Genomic DNA, 15,267 nt, shown 5'->3' on the forward strand with positions numbered 1-15,267 from the left:
GTGGCAGTTAGTGAACTTCCCTTTGTCCCCCACAAGTGTGCGCCCTTGAGGGCAGGGCCTGGGTCTTGGTCACTCCAGTCCCGCTAGCAGAGGGCACCCAGGAGGCTCACAATAGCTACTCAAAAAGAAAAGAAGGGACTGAGTTAGGGTTCCACTCCACCGCTCACTCCTGGGGGATCGTGAACACCCTGACCTCTCCAAGCCTCAGTTGCCTTAACTGTCACATGAATCATGGAGGCGACCACACACGTGCAAGGGTGGACCCGGGACAGTGGTATCACCCCCTTACCTGAGAGCAGGGGGTCCTAGTGTGCTTTTTGGAAAGGGAGGGAAGACCTTTGAAATGCAGAGAGGATGAGGGTGGAGACCTTGCCATCCTCACACCAGACTCTCACCAGGTCCCGCCTCCTCCCTGTAGCCGCCCCCCCTCCCCTGCCCCACCCGCCGCTCACTGCTTGCACCCACCCCAGGACAGTCTCCACAGGGCCCTGCAGGGACCAGGTGTCTAGGTGCCAAGATGCGGCTTTGGCTCTGGCTGCTCCTCCTCGCAGTGCAGCTAGCAGGTAAGGTGGGGAGACTGAGGGGCACGGGGCCTGGGAGCGGGGGAGGGGTGTCTGCACTGGTCCCAGCAGAGCCTGAGCCAGGGAGTTTAGGAAGGCTGTCCTGGTAGGTGCAGAGTCTCGAGTCCTGGATGTAGGACGCCTGGGGCAGCTTGGCAGGCACCATCCCTGAGGGTGGAAAGAAAAGTCCTCCGGGAGCTCATTCTCCCAGGGACCTGGGGATCCCCAGGGCTGAGCCACCTCTGCCCAAAAGCCTGGAGCTAGGAGAAGGGGAGACAGGAAGAGGGGAGGAAGGGAGGGAGGGAAGGAAGGAGAAAGAGAGGGAAAGGAAAGAAGGACGGAGATAGGAAGGAAGAAGAGGGAAAGAGTAAGGATGTCCAGAGAGGAAGGGAAAATGCCGCTATTCAGGGACAAGGCGGTGATGTGATCCCAGGAGGTGCAGAGGCCCAGGCCTGGTTTGGGTGTCCCACACTTGGCCCAGGTTCTGTAGACACGTCTTTATTACTTCCGGCAAGTTTATGTAGTACAACCTGCCAAATAGTAGGCTGTTGCCAGCTCTCCGGCAGGTGTGGCGGGGTATTCCCTCAGGGCCCCTGTTCCCTATAGTCCCTGGGCTGGGTGTGCAGTGTGACTCCAGCACCCGGCAGTATTAGGGTTGGAAACCCAGACGTGGATGGAGCGGGGAGTCTCCACGGTCCCTCTGGCTCAGCCCAGTCACACTACCTTTTAGAAAAAACCCCTCCACCCCCCAAACTGCCCACTAACTTGTGGTCGATCTGCTCCCTTGCCCAAAAGCCCAAAGCCGGACATCCCTCCAGGGGTGACAAGGCCTGCCCGCCCGGCTCTGGCCCAGTGAGCTCAACAGCGTCTGAAGTAGAAGCCGATCCAGGCCATTCAAAGCTACTACGTTATTGCCCATCGTTTTAAAAGCAGCAGGTTCCTCTGAGAATGGGTTACTGAGAGGAAGAAAAGAACCAATGAGACCACACGTGTGGCAAGGCCTGGCTAGGTGTCTGGCACATAGGTTAGGGGTTTGGCCATGGCTGGATGTTCAGCCCCAGGGGCTAAAAAGCAAGTGGTCACCAGAGAGAGACCAGGGTGTGTCTCAACCAGGAAGTCTTCGTGTCTGGGCGCAGGAGGGGGAAGGGATACGAACAGCCTGGCACCCCTTCTGACCTCTGTGCCCCTGAGGAGTCACTTATGGTCTTTCTTGGAAGGTCTTTGAGTCTGTGTAGTTGTGGCCCCACTATGTGCACACGAGCACATGACCACGATCCTGGAACCACAGGTTTCCTCAGTTCAGCGAGTGTCAAAAAACTCAGGTTCTGGAGTTGCAGACCGGGATTTGAATCTGAACCCACCACATCCAGGCTGTGTGACCTTGAACATGTCTTTACGCTTCCTGAGCCTCCGTTGCCTCGTGTATAAAATGGGTGGGAAACAGGGTTTGGCGAGGATTAAATGTGATCATTCCTGCACTGTGCTTGGCACGGTTCAGTAAATATTAGCATTTTTTATTCTTTTTATCTCCCCCAAAAAGTCAGCGACCCAGAACAGGACAGAACCTCTACTCTGCTGACCAGGCAGGAGGATATTTGGGGAGAAAAGCAAAGGCCCAGCCACCGCTGAAGCCCCAGGTGGCATCATTTCGTTCTTGATGCAAGCGGAAGCTCAGAGCGGCCTGTGAGTGGAGTCAAAGAGTTTACGTGCATTTCGACAGTATTAGGAAAGGCTATGGGGCCCTGGAGCCGAGAACAAGTATAGGTAGGATTGTGAATATGGGCCACCACCTCATAAGCCAGCTCCTCTTGAACGCGCGCGTACACACACACACACACACACACACACACACACACCATTCTCTGGCCTCTTCTGCTCACCCAGGCCTCAATGCTTCTGGGACTCTGCCCACTCTCCCTCTACCTGCAGATGAAATGAAAGGCTCACTAAGTCAGATCCAGTTTGTTGGACTTCACTCTAACACCCCTCGCTGAAATTTCACTTGCGGCCAGTGACAACCCCTGGACACGTGGACAGTGATTTACCATGTACAGTACTTTACAGTTTGCTTTCTGGGACACTTGAACTCTCAGAGGCAGTCAAATCAATGGCCTTACGCTGCACTCTACTTATTTATATATATTTACTTATTTATTTTTAATGTTTTTATTGATTTTTAGAGAGAGAGGGACAGAAACATCAATGAGAGGGAGACATCAATTGGCTGCCTCCTGCACGTCCCCCACTGGGGATTGAGCCAGCAACCAGGCATGTGCCCTGACCAGGAATCAAACCATGATGTCTTGGTTCCTGGGGTCAATGCTCAACCACCGAGCCACACAGGCCGGCCAAGCTGCCCTCTTTTTAAAGAGAAGAGACAGGCTCCATGTCTTGCCTCCGGTCCTACCACTGGTGCTGGATGGAGGCTGGGTTCAGGGCCAGGGCTGTGAGTTCTGCTCCAGTTTTCCGTGAAGAATTCCCTACTTACAGTGCTTCCTGTCTGCGATTAAAGTGAACTCCCGGCCCTACTTCTGGGGTCTGTCCTTCCACTCAGGAAGAGGATCCAGGGAGCTATCGGTGGCTGGGTTGGGAGTGATGGTCATTAGCCCACCATGGAGGAGTGAGTGCCACTGCTGGTTGTCATTCATGTCCAGACACTGTGCTGGCCCTCTCAGGTTGGCCAGCCCTGCCCTGTGCTCCGCCTGTGATTCTGAGTGCCTCTCCCAGCTTGCCTGGGTTTCCTTCTGCTTCTTGGAGCCTGTTGAAGGTCTATACAGTGAGTTGCAGCAGGGCAAGGTGAAAGAGACCACACGTGTGACTGAATCTTGGAGTTTTTTGTTGTTTTTTTAATCCTCACCAGAGGATATATTGAGAAAGAGAGAGAGAGAGAGAGAGAGAGAGAGAGAGAGAGAGAGAGAGAGAGAGAGAGAGAAACATCAGTGTGAGAGAGAAACATCAATTGATCAGTTGCCTCCTGTATGTACCCGGACCGGGGATCAAACCTGCAACCTAGGTATGTGCCTTGACTGGGAATTGAACCGGCAACCTTTTGTGGCATGAGACGACACTGCCACCAAAGGAGCCACCTGGCCAGGGCAAATCTTTGAGTTTGAATCCCAGGTCACTTACTAGCTGTCAGCAGGGTTTTGAACAAGTAACTTCATGCCACGGTTTCCTCATCTGTGCAATGGAGATAAAAATCCCAAAGTAAGTTTGAGGCTCGATTGAGATAATTATGCAAAGAGCCAGGTTTATAAGCACTCTGTCAGCAAATGGCAGCTCTCCCCTGCCCGCTTTGTAAAGCTGGACAGAGTGAACACCCGCCTTGCAGATGGTCTCCTGGGGGGTGAGTCCAGGAACCACCGGCTAATTTACAACAGCCTCCAGATTCTGCAACTGGGCTGGTTCTTCCACGGCTTTTCCTTAGATACTCGATTCGGGGTGACTCTGAGGCCAGGAAAATGAGCTGATGGTCTCTGCTCCTTCTGCTTCTTACAGCTCTCCACGGCAGCTCTGTACTCCAGCAGACCCCTGGGGAGAAGGTGGCTCTGACCAACACAGTGGTGAGCCTATTCTGTGAAGCCAAAACCTCCCAAAGCACACGCATCTACTGGCTGAGACAGCGCCAGACCCCAAGCACGGACAGTCACTATGAGTTCCTGGCCGTCGTGGATTCTATGAAAACGCCTGTGTATGGCAAGAATGTGAAGCAGGAGAAGCTAAATGTGAGTCAAGTGGCAACCCAGTCCGTTCTCACTCTCGGAAGTGTGCAGCCTGCACACAGCGGTGTCTACTTCTGCATGACCATCGGGACCCCTGAGCTGACCTTTGGGAAGGGAACTCAGCTGACTGTGGGTAAGACCCTGGCTCAGTGTTATCGACAACATTGAGTACCTACTGTGTGTCAGACATGGGGGCCGCCCCACTCAGCAAGCCCATCTCTACGGGAGGGATGATGGCCCTGAGCAATCGCGCTACAGCTAATAGTAACAGAAAATATATTCTGAGACTGACCCAGGGTCAAGCACATGAGAATGTTTATGTCATTATCTCTCTTAATGCTGCCAGACATCCTGGGAGGTAGGTACTATTATGATTCCCATTGAAAATGGAATGCTTAGAAGCATCGCTGCTTCCTATGGGGACAGAACGACGCTGTCCTTCAGCCACACCAGTCCCTCTGCGGCTGTGGCTGGATTGGGTTGAGTCCCCAGGCCTAACCATGGCCTCAGAACCTCCCTCCAGTGTGCACACAGGCAATGTAGGGGTGGGTGCCCACACATTCTGCATGTGGACCTATGGCTCAAACCCACACCCAGAGATGCAGGGAATGAGGAAACTGGACCCCAAGCTCAGCTGCAAATTCTGCTGCAAATCCACTGTGTGCCTTTGGGCAGGTCGCTCCGCTCCCCTCGATGGACCTCAGTTTTCTCATCTGTGTCATGGGTTGCTATAGCCTCCACGAACAACCCCCTCCAGCTTCCAGTTCTTACACGCTGCAGTCCTCATGAGTTAAGTCAGCACATCCAGTAGAAATATACCGTGAGCCACAGATATAATTTTAAAATTTTTGATAGCCACGTTTAAAAAAAGTAAAAAGAAACACATGAAATTAATTTAAATGATATGTTTTATTTAACCCGATTTATGAACAATATCATTTCAAAATGTAATCCAGGTAAAATTATGACTGAAATGTTTTATGTATTTTTTAACATATTTTTATTGACTTCAGAGAGGAAGGGAGAGGGAGAGAGAAAGATAGGAATATCAATGATGAGAGAGAATCACTGATCGGCTGCCTCCTGCATGATCACCACCACCTGGGCATGTGCCCTTGACCAGAATCGAACCCGGGACCCTTCAGTCTGCAGGCTGATGCTCTATCCACTGAGCCGAACCAGCTAGGGCGTGACTGAAATATTTTATCTTCCCTTTCCCTGCTAAGCATTCAACGTAGGTTTTACATGCAGAGCCCATCTTGGGTCAGGCTGGCCATGTGCACGTGGCAGGCGGCTGCCGTATCGCAGTGACCATTAAAGCCACCAGAGGTGCCCAGGAATCAGGGCAGAAATTCTCCCAGGCCCATGCTTGACTGAAGCCCTTCCTCAGGTTAGCCCATGCCAGAGCCAACCCCTGAAAGGCTCCCACTGTCCTTCTTCCACAGGGGGGCACTGAGAGTAACAAGGGGGCCCCCAGGGATTCGACCACTCAGCACGGGCTGAGCAGGGACAGCAGCACAGTGAGGAAGGCAGAAAACAGAGCGATGCCCCCGTGGCATCTCGCCAGCCGCGGGCCTTGGATCAGAAGGTGAGAGGCGGCGAGGTCTCTGGGCAGCAGCTGAGCATGTCTTGGGGGCCGCTAACTGATTCCTGTATTGAAAATCGGCTTTGGGGGGCTAGGGGTTTCGGTTTGGTTTATTGTTATTGCCTCTGTAAGACACATCTTTCCATTCATGTGATGTGAGGGGCTGAGAAAGGTGGATGGTGAAACAGCACAAGTGGCTTTCAGAAGCTCCCCACCGCCACCCACGCACTCTTGTTTTCGACGTTTCCAAAGCCCCCCCTTCCCCCCCACCGCCCCGCCACCCCGCTCCCAGGATGGCAGGGCCTCCCAGAAGCAGGTACCATATCATCTCCCGGGGCAGGGGCGCCAGAGCTGAGCCCACCCTCCAGCCAGAAAGTCAGGGCGCTTTGAAGGAGGAAGGGGAGGGGGGGCAGGAGAGGGGGAGAGAAAGGATTCAGGCCCCTTACGCGCACCATGGTGTCAAAAAAGGCCTGTCCCTTTCAAAGAGGAGGAAAGGGGGAGATGGAACTGGGCAGGGGCTGGTGGATCAGGAGGAATCAAGGGGACCTGTTCTGGACAAGAAGTTAAAGTGGACAAGCCTGTCCACAAAGCCCCACCAGACCCAGAGCACCGGCTGGGCCGGCCAAGGCACTGAGTCCTGCAGGGCCACCCCCGGCAGGCTCGCCACTGGCCACTGAGCGCCCTCTGCGCCTCCTGGGCATGAAGTAAGGGGAATGGACATGCCAGGGCCGTGAGGATGAGGAGATAGCAAAGCGTGGTGACCCCTCGCAGAGGCCAGCCCCTCGCACGCTCCCGGGGCCCTAGAGCCGATGGGGTTGTTCCTGCCACACTAGTGTCCCCCGCAGGCTGGTGACCAGGGCCTCAGGTCAACCTGGTGAGCTTCACTTCTTTGTGCACAAACATTTGCACAGGGTGGCACAGCGAGAGCCTAGAAAGGGAGCCTTTGGACTCAGCTCCCAGCTCTGCTGTGTACTGTCTCGGACTTTGGGCGAGTGGGTTCAGCGCTCTGTGCCTGGGCTTCCCCGGGGGTAAGATGGGGACAATCGTGCCCATCCCCAAAGCTGTGGGGTTCAGTGAGCTCAAGCTGCAGTGCTGGGTGCTGCCACTGGCTCGCGGGAGAGCTTGGCAAGTGCTCATTCTATTTAGCTGGCTCTTCTCGGAAGTCCCTGGAGCAGGCAGAGCACGTCTTCTCCTCCTCCCCGCGGAGGCACATGGTGGGGAGGGTCCGAAGGGCCCACTTTTATACGCAAGAAGCCAGCCCCAAAGTGACCGATTTGTTGGCTGCCACCCTGTCCCCTTGATTAGAGTTTAAGTTAATGGGTCGCCCCCTTCCCTCTCCTCTCATTTTATAGAAAATCGTTTCCGTGAAATGTCTTTCCTCATCCCACAAAGGCGAAGGCTGAATGTGGTGGCACCCAGTGCTCACGCCATTCCTCTGCGCCTCAGTGCCTTGGAGGCTCCCTCTGCTCGTGTACTTGTCCTATTTTATCCCCACACTTAAAGCATGTGACACTGAATTAGAACAAAAACAGAGGAGTGACCCACCCGAGAGACAGGAGAGAGGTTTGGGGTCCAGCCCAGCACTTTCCACTGAGGGCCCTGGAGGCTGGTCCTCCCCTTAATTTCGTTGGTGTTACCTTTGAAATGAAAGGTTGAGAGTAAAGATCCCTCTGGCCCAGCCGGCATGGCTCAATGGTTGAGCGTCCACCTATGAATCAGGAGGTCACGGTTCAGTTCCTGGTCAGGGCACATGCCTGGTTGTGGGCTAGATCCCCAGTGTGGGGTATGCAGGAGGCAGCTGATCAATGATTCTTTCTCATCATTGATGTTTCTCTCTCTCCCTTCCTCTCTGAGAGTATGTGATTTTTAAAGACACATGAGAAGGAAAGGAACCCCCAACATATTCCACCTGCATGCAGGTACAGCAAGGTCCCCCACTCGCTTAGGGACCAGCAAGGCTTGTGGACTCTGGCTTCGGCCGGGCAGAGCCGCGTCTAGTGCACACTCATCTGGACACACGGCCCCTTTAATTCTCACAACAACCCCAAGCAGGAGGTGGAGACCACCTTTATTTCAGCAGATAGGACACTGAGGCACAGAAGAGCGATCGACTTGCCCCAGGTTACACAGGTTGATCAGGGGTGCTAGGTTCTGTTCGGGTCTGTGTAGCTCCAGAGCCCCCCTCTCTCCAGAACACCGAGCTGACCCCTATCCCTAGGCCCACAGATAGGTCTGAGAGTTGGGGAAGCATTCCAATGCTTTATTGTTCTGTGACCCTCAAGCTCTGTAGCAGCCCAGGGAATGGTCACGAGGACTTCAGTACCTGGAGGTAAGAGGTGCAGTGTTAAGTCTTGTCTCTCAATCCACCTGCTGCTCACCTGGCTAAGGTCTGTGTCTTGCTTGCTTTCTGTAGTTGATGTCCTTCCCACCACTGCCAAGCCCACCACCAAGTCCACCCCTAAGAAGATAAGGTGCCGGCCCCCAAGCCCAGTGACTCGGAAGGGTGAGTTCCCCCGTCCCCCTGGACTCTCAGAAGCACAGCATTGTCACTCACCGCTTTCCTTCCTTCCTTCCTTCCTTCCTTCCTTCCTTCCTTCCTTCCTTCCTTCCTTCTTTCTTTCCTCTCTCCCTCCCTCCCTTCCTCCCTCCGTCCTTCCATAAGCCCTTCCCAAGTGCACAGTCTTGAGCCTGTTCCTCCGGCACTGAGCTGGGGTCAGTAGGGAAGCTGTGTCCTCCAGGAGCTCCAGTCTAATGGGGGACACCCTCACCAGTCGTCACAGGACGAAACTTAATGAAAGACATGTCCACTCAAAACTTGCACACAAATTTCCCCAGCAGCATTATTCATACTAGCCCAGAAGGGTAAACAACTCAAATGCCCACCATGATGTGGATTTACGCAATGTGGACTAGACATACAACGGAATAGTATTTGGTCATAATCAAGAATTTAGTACTGATACACACTACAACATGGATGAATCTTAAAAAGGTTATACAGTGGAAGTAGCTAGTTATAAAAGACCATATATTATATGACCTCATTGATATGGAAAGTCCAGAATGCGACATTCCATGGAGACAGAAAGTAGATTAGTGGGTGCCTGAGGCTGGGCTACTGGGGGAGGGCTGGGGAGGGACTGCCAATAGGTACAGGATTTCCTTTTGGGGGGATAAAAATGTCCTAAAATTAGATTATGGTGATGGTTGCACATTTCTGTGAATTTACCAAAAAACATGAAATTATACACATGAAACAGGTGAACTTTATAATATGTGAATTATATCTCAATAAAGGTGTTAGCTAACAAATAAAAACCCCACCCAAAGGAACAGAACGTTAAACTTTCCCACTTTTGATGCCTAGCTGCGGACCTACCACACCGTATGTGCTTGATATGTTTGTTAATGAGCGAACAAGCTCGCCGCTCTGTCCTGTGAGCACCAGACACCGAAGCTGGAGCACACACATGCACATGCACACACGCACACATGCACGTGTACATACAATCTGCGCGCACGCACACACACACACGCACACACACACATACACACACACACACACACTTTTCTTGAATTCATAAGCCAAATGTGTTTCTGGAAAAATACTGACCTCTGTTCCCCAAAAGTTAATGGTGACAAACGGAAAATGCCATCTGCTCCAACTCAGAGAACAAACCACAGCAGTCACCCCAGTGGCCTCGTGCTGCTGGGGGTGCTTTGCCTTAAATACATGTAAAGTCCCAGGAGCCTGGGAGAGGCCCCTAACAGGATCTAGGGGATGGGAGGGGTAGCTGTCCTGTTAGGTCACAGTAAGAAGAGCATCAGAAAACCCCAAGCAACATGGCACCACCAGTACCCCACAAACACACGCCACAACACAGTGACAGAAAGACACAAGCCCAGGCATCAGAGCCTTCAGCTGGGCTTAAATTCTAGAAGAAACATGCTTTGTTCATCCTCGTGTCAGGACTGCTGAATGATATCGAATTCAGTGAGACTTTTATAAATGATGGATGAAAGGTCTTCAGGTGTCTTGCATCAGTTCTAATATTAATCCTCAGTAAATCCTGGGCAAAGTGCAAATCCAACATTAGCAGGTTCTTTAGAACAAACAGGTGGCCACGTGGAGTGGAGGGTGTGGGTGGTAGGTGATGGTTGCATTGGGGAGGGGGCCTTGGAGCAATGTACCTAACAGTAAGTCAGTCTGGCCTCGATTGGAATCCCTGTCCACCACTGCCTATACTGGGTGACCTCTCTGAACCTTCGTTTCCTCACCTGTGAAATGGGGGTGTTTACCTGGCTAAAGTGAAGGAGGAGTAAATGAGATACTATTCACAAGGCATTTTGCTTGGCAGGGCACCCATGCAGACCTCAAGGCGTATATCATGAATAAAAGCTTCGTGGGCCCCATGGAGGGACCGGCTTCCTAAGGCTTAGGGTTATCCTTTGAGAGGCACTGGGAGGGCCTGGGGGTCCATTTCTAAGCCGCTGCCTCAGGAGAAGTATGGGGAGATCAGACCTCGGGAGACCCCGGTGAGGGAGGAAGCCGGGCTGCCTGTCCTGTCGCTGAGGTGGCTCTGGCTGCTGGCTCCCTGCCCGAGTGGGCTCTGCACCACTGCAGTGGGAGCACCAGCTTTCCCTGGAGTCACCTTTGGGGAGGTGGCTGTGGCCCATTCGGTTGTGACGACCCTTCAGGAAGGCAAATTAAAACATAATCACATATAAAATTATCTCAATGCGGTTGAAGTGCCTAGGAAAAAAAGTCTAGAAGAAAATATACAGACAGTGGTATTCTCTGGGTGGTGGGCTTTTAGTTCATTTTCCCCTCTTTGTGTTTATCTTTGTGTCTCAAATGTTCAATATGTGTGTCTCCCAGGCCTGCCTTGTGGCCCCCTGACCCTCGGCCTGCTGGTGACGGTCGCCGTGATTCTGCTGGTGTCCCTGGGTGTGGCCATTCACCTGTACTGTAAGTTGTCCCCTCTTGGGCGGCCATGGCCAGCCCTTTGTGCGTTGGAGGTGTGCCTGAGGGGCCTTCCTTCTCTAGGGGAGCAAGGCAGATGTGAGCCCAAGGTAGCTCCACAGGTGATTCTGGGCCTGACCAAGCGGAGAGCTCAGAGACCACCTGTCTCTGGAGTCAGAACTCCCTGGGTTTGGATCCAACCCGGCTACTCCCTGACTTAGTGACCTTGGGTGCGTGCCCTGGCCTCTCTGAGCCTCCCAGGGTCACGCAAGGGGGATGCTCCCTCCCTGCCAGGGTTGCTGTTGGTGAAGTGCTGCCCTACGTGCCCAGCTGGGTATGTGCTTAGTGAGCGGGAGCGCCTGTGGGCAGTCGGAATAGAAGCACACGGAAGAGACTGAGATGGGGTTTGAGTTATGTTCCAGAAGCTAGAAATCCTGCCTGTCTGTGAGGCTGATGGGAAACTCAGAGATGGCTGCTGCTCTTGGCCATTTCCGAAACAGAATCACCTCCTATGCCCCTCCCCGCCCCCACCGCTGCAGGGGAGGCTGCACAGCTGCCATGGAGTCCAGAGCCCCAGCCCACCTGTGCCACCTGGAGCACGTCACTCACCCTCTCTGGGTTCTATAAAATGGGAGGGTGGCCTGCCGGCGTACGGGCTAGAGTGGTGGCTCATTTATAGGTCACGGACTCCTTTGAGCATGTGATGACAATTTCCTGGAGAAATGTGTCCTGGGCATGTTTGTGCACACATTTCCACCCACAAAGGGATCCATTTACCCAGTTCTAAGAACTCCATTAGAGTTCAGTGGTTGCAAACTTGTTTTAAAATTTTATTTTATTTTTTTCCCCATCGCCAAGCGAACTTTTTTGATCAAGGACCTCATTGGTAAAAAATTTAAAAATAATAAACACTAATTTCAATGAACTGTAGTTATTTATTTAATACGTTATGTGTGTTATTAAATGTGCTTCTAAAGTGATACAGGATAAGGTAAACTTGTAAATAGTCTTGTCCATGTTTCCTTCCTTCATCCCAATGGGAAACCTTGCGTGTCTCCCAAATACACATGCTCTAGTTCAAGACCACCTGTCTGTACAGCCCTTCATTCTGACCTGCTGTGAAAGGCAAAGCGGCATGTTTAAGGATGCACAAAGGAGCTGAGTTTGAATTCTGGTTTACCACTTACTAGCTGCGTGACTTGGGGCAAGTGACTCAATAACGGACTTGCTCCGTGCCTTAGTTTCCTCGTAGACAAACGGAGATGATAAGAGTACTATCTGACTCCCAGGTTTACTGTGAGCATGAAGGGGTTAAACATATGCAACTGAAGCAGAGCCTGGCACCAGGGCAGTGTCTGAGGTGTGAGCTGTCCTCATCACCCCTCTTGCTCTCTGGGGCTGGGTGTCAGCGGCCCACAGTCCCTGCTGACGGATGTTGTTGGTTTCTTCTCGTAGGCCAGCGGAGGAGATCCCGGATTCGCTTCATGAAGCAGTAAGTGGTGGGGCTTGGAAAAGTGCCCAGGACAGGCCCTGGGTGTGGTCCTGGCTTCCTCAGCCCCTGCTGCTGCTCACAGCCTCTCATGCAAGGAGCCAACGCCAGGTGCCACCTTCACAAAATCACAGGGTGTATAAATCCAGGGGTGATAGAGCTCCAGAAACTTAAACTAACAAACGAGAGTGCTGATGAGTTGTTAAGTGCATTTCAAGTGCGGTAAGATACAGCTCTCAGACCTCTTGATGGTAACAAGCAGCTCTTGAGGCAAGGAACAGGGCAGGCTATCCCAAACTCCTTCCCACCCATCATCGTATCCAGTTTGGTCTGGCAGGACACAGGAGGCTTATTTTTACCATTTGAAAGACTTGCTCTAAGCATTTGGGACAGGAAAGAGCAGAACTGAGCTGAAAGCAACAGCAAGTGGGTCCCTCCAGGGCGGTGTTCTCCCTGCTGGGCTGTGTGTTGTGCTGCCTTCCCTGGACCCGTCTTCCACCCTGGACCCTGCTGGACTCCCAGGAGTTGGCAAACCCACCATCTGACGCCCACAGACATGGCTAACAAGACCTTGTCCATTGGGCCCACTGAGCTATATAAGCACAGGCAGAAGCCAGGAGACTGAGAGGCCAGAGGCTGTCGGTTGCCCCAGCCTCAAGGACTTCCAGACCCCAGTTGGGCTATGGGCACTGTTCTCGGATTGGTTTTTCTTCCTCAAAAGAGAGAGTGTTTCACATCTACCCATCTCATTACTTGCAACCCTGTCCACATAGGGTTGTGGGAAAAAAGAGAAAGCCCAGACCTCTAGACTGCAGAGGGCAGCTGGGCCTCGTGCCCAGGAGCTCTGGCTCCAGCAGGAGGCAGGTCTGGGTTTTGAATCCTGCCGGCCACTCATCTACCATGTGATGGTAGGCGAGTGGCTTCCCCCCCTCTCAGCCTCTGATTCCTCATCTGCAAAATGGGACAACAGTACCAACCATTGTGAGGACTTACTGGGGTAAGCAACTACACCATGCTCAGCCCCGGGTCCCAGGGAGCAAAGCACAGACTCATGTCGCTGAGGAAAGTCAGCTCTACAAGCCCAACAACCAAGAAACAAAAATTTTAAAATACTCTAAAATTATAAGTTCTCCACAGATGTGCTCCACGTTATTATATATACCATCTTTGTATGTATAGATGCTTAAACATGCCTGCTGTATTTTATGGGCAGTTTTCGATGATAGTTTTGATTGGGTACAATCTTCAACCTACGTGCTGAATTTAGAAACCGCCCCCTACCTACAAGACAGTAACCCCGAGTGTATTTGTCTAAACCGAGGCCTCCAGAAGGTTCTTTTATGGAGAACCAGTCCCCCTCGGGGAACCGCCTGTGGTTCTGGCCCCCTCTCACTCTTCATTTCAACTTGTTCCCCAGTGATCTGACCCCAGTTTGTGGACATCATGCCTTGGCAAACGAAAACATCTGTGGATCAACTAAGGCAGAGACGGAGCTGAGGGTGGTCCTGGGTGTGGCCCTGCGCGTCCTCAGCCTCTGCTCACAGCTCTGCTCCCATCTGTTGCCTATGGTTACACTTCCCTGGGAGACATCATTTGAACACAAGGATCTGTGGCTACAAAAGTTTGAAAACCACCTCTGGTTTTGCTGTCATGATCCAGGTGTGGACAAAACGGTCTGTGGGCCTCACAGACAAGCTGCTCCAAATTCAAGTTGCGTTTTGGAGCAGACGTTCCCGGCCTCTAACTGGCCTTAGAAAACCGTCCTATCATAGGCCGCCTCCTGGCCCCTGGGTGTGCATCTGCGAAGAGCCTGTCTTAGAAGGCACTGCAGGAAGTCACACCATTCAAGCCAGAGTCCTTTGGGCTGCCTTTTTTTTGCTTAAAAAATTTTTTTAATGACTAAGATGAGCCCTAAAAACAGAGTAACACAAAACTCCTGGCTCCAGGCTACTAACTTGGAGGGGAACCCTGTATCCTCATTTGCCCTTTGTCTCTGTTACAGGAAATTCAATGGCATTTGCCTGAGAATAAGTGGTTTCACAACTTGCTGTTGTTTTTAGGCTTCATAAGTGAGCAGAGAATATGCTGCTGGTGTCCGGCTACAAAGATACCTGGTCAGGAAAGAGCGAGATGTGGAGAGAGGAGAGAGATGGACACGCTGCCTGGAAATTTCACTGAGCTGCTGGAGCTGCCTGCTTTAACTACTGCAAGTTCTTCCTGTGGGCCTTGTGCATGGTGGTCATCTGGCCCCGGAGCCCCGGGGCACTTCCTGCAACTCGGGGCACACTGGAGGACTGAGTCAGAAATGCCACCCACAACCACTTCAGGCTCCCTGCTCATCCTGGCCCAGCCCAGAGCCTTTGGTGTTGGCCGTCCAGCCACCATCTGCAAGTTGCTTTGCCCTGTTGGGCCATGACCTGGACTCCTGAGACATGGGGCAGCCCTGGCATGGCTTCCCTTGTCCTTCCCAGGCTGGGGCTGACTGTCCTCACAGGGAGTCCAGGGACCAGACCCAGCGGGAGGGCTGACCTGGCTCTCATCGTGCGCGTGTCTGCGGACCTCCTCTGGGGCTGGGAACTGGTGGTTTGGGGTGCAGGAGGTAACTTCACCTCCCATTAGGAACTTTCTTGGCTTTCAATTTTGCCTTCTCATGGCTTGTATATTTCTTCTTTCACTTTCCCTTCTTTTTATAAAAATGTCTTGGTTATAAAAATAAAGTCCTAAGCAAAAAATGCAAATGGCTTGTGTGATGGAAAAGCACAAAAGCCCATCTAGATGGCAAAGATGTTGACACTCAGTTGAAAAGAAATAAGGATGAAATGTGTGTATCCTCATTTGCCCCTTCAGCATGTCATTGGCCATGTTGTGGGTGTAGAGAAGGCCTGAGAGGCTGGTGAGCACCAGGGCACTTGGAGCCAGGCAGAAGGTGCCTCAGGGCGAGGTCCTCT

At 52.4% G+C, this 15,267-nt stretch overlaps 1 protein-coding gene across 2 annotated transcripts; it reads left to right on the plus strand.

Annotated features, from left to right (window-relative positions):
- Positions 1-449: 449 nt before the first annotated feature.
- CD8B (CD8 subunit beta) lies at positions 450-15,045 on the plus strand (the record flags this gene model as incomplete). Of its 2 annotated transcripts, XM_080684603.1 has the most annotated exons (6): positions 450-563; positions 4,059-4,415; positions 8,281-8,370; positions 10,747-10,836; positions 12,286-12,322; positions 14,380-15,045. In XM_080684603.1, the coding sequence occupies exons 1-6, from the start codon at positions 518-520 to the stop codon at positions 14,390-14,392; spliced, it is 633 nt and encodes a 210-aa protein (XP_080540729.1). In that variant the 5' UTR covers positions 450-517. The 2 variants fall into 2 exon arrangements, with proteins under 2 accessions (XP_080540729.1, XP_080540730.1); XM_080684604.1 differs by lacking the exon at positions 14,380-15,045 and having other exon boundaries at positions 487-563; positions 12,286-12,326.
- Between the last annotated feature and the right edge of the window lie 222 nt (positions 15,046-15,267).

This window comes from Plecotus auritus (genome assembly GCF_963455305.1).
Source record: "Plecotus auritus genome assembly, chromosome: 8".
NCBI lineage: Eukaryota > Metazoa > Chordata > Mammalia > Chiroptera > Vespertilionidae > Plecotus > Plecotus auritus.